Source organism: Austrofundulus limnaeus, unplaced genomic scaffold (assembly GCF_001266775.1).
Source record: "Austrofundulus limnaeus strain Quisiro unplaced genomic scaffold, Austrofundulus_limnaeus-1.0 Scaffold3, whole genome shotgun sequence".
Lineage (NCBI taxonomy): Eukaryota > Metazoa > Chordata > Actinopteri > Cyprinodontiformes > Rivulidae > Austrofundulus > Austrofundulus limnaeus.
This window is the reverse complement of record NW_013952405.1, coordinates 491,449-492,447: the sequence shown is the minus strand read 5'-3', so window position 1 is coordinate 492,447 and position 999 is coordinate 491,449. Positions and strand designations below refer to the sequence as shown.

At 36.7% G+C, this 999-nt stretch overlaps 1 protein-coding gene across 2 annotated transcripts in view; it reads right to left on the bottom strand.

The window, feature by feature from the left end:
• Window positions 1–999, bottom strand: part of LOC106522900 (cytosolic sulfotransferase 2) — a gene marked incomplete in the record, with an annotated part of 21,375 nt that overhangs the window by 3,766 nt on the left and 16,610 nt on the right. The window contains 3 exon segments of one of the 2 annotated variants that reach the window (XM_014016142.1): window positions 209–309; window positions 392–520; window positions 621–771. In XM_014016142.1, coding sequence (XP_013871596.1) covers window positions 209–309; window positions 392–520; window positions 621–759 — 369 coding nt within the window. 2 annotated transcript variants of the gene reach the window in all.

Below are 999 nucleotides of genomic sequence, written 5' to 3'. Positions count from 1 at the left end.
CTTTATCAGTACATTACATAAAATAATGAACTTTATCACAACATGCTAATTTTTTTGAGAAGGACCTGTATATTATGATATGTGTTCTTAAGTTGGCTTACTTATTTTAATAATAAATAAATTAGCTAGGAATGCCATGCTTTTGATCTCATCACAGACATTACATCTACTGAAGCCTTTCCTAATGTTAGCACAATCATCTACAAACCTTAGAGCTCTGCTCCCAGATGGACTGAGGGAGTAACGGGACTGGGAGGTGAGTCTTGATAATGCGTGGAAAGCTGGTCATTTGATTCACCCCATCCACTCCTGGTTAAAAAAAAGTCACAACATTAAAAAAAAAAAAACCACAACACTACTCTTTCTGACGTCAACATTTTAAGAAACGTACCGTTGAGAAACCCAGGACAGTAGAGCTCCAGGAATGGCACTTTTTCATAGAGTGGGACTGTGTCCTGTTGCTCAGGAGATGACTGTGTACAATACAGAAGGTCCAGGATGTAAGACACCCATGTGTTTCCTCGGAGATGGGACAAAGATTACATTTAGAAGACATCAAACTGGTGAAATATGTCAGAAAACCTTGAAAAGAATAAAATGATAAATTCAAAACGACCCACCAGCTTTAGGATAACTTGCTAACACGATATCATCTGATCTCGCTTCAAGCTTCTGAACATTTTCCCAGTTGTCAGTGAAGTATCTGGTCATGGAGACTCCGTGGAAGTCAAAGAGCGTAGGTCGAGGAGGGAACTCCATCTTCTGGTGTATCTTTAAATCATATGAACACTGGATCTTAACAGAAAAGTCTTTTCTAATGAAAACACCTTAGAGAAAATAAGATAAAGACAAATTAGTTTTTTCTCAAAACATTTCAAGAAATTAAAAACTATCATAGTGTGTGTATGTCAGTGTATCTGTTAGTAAAATATCTTATATAACAGGGTGGATTTCTCTTCAAAGAAATATGGGTGGGTGATTTGCTTTCCTTTAAAACAT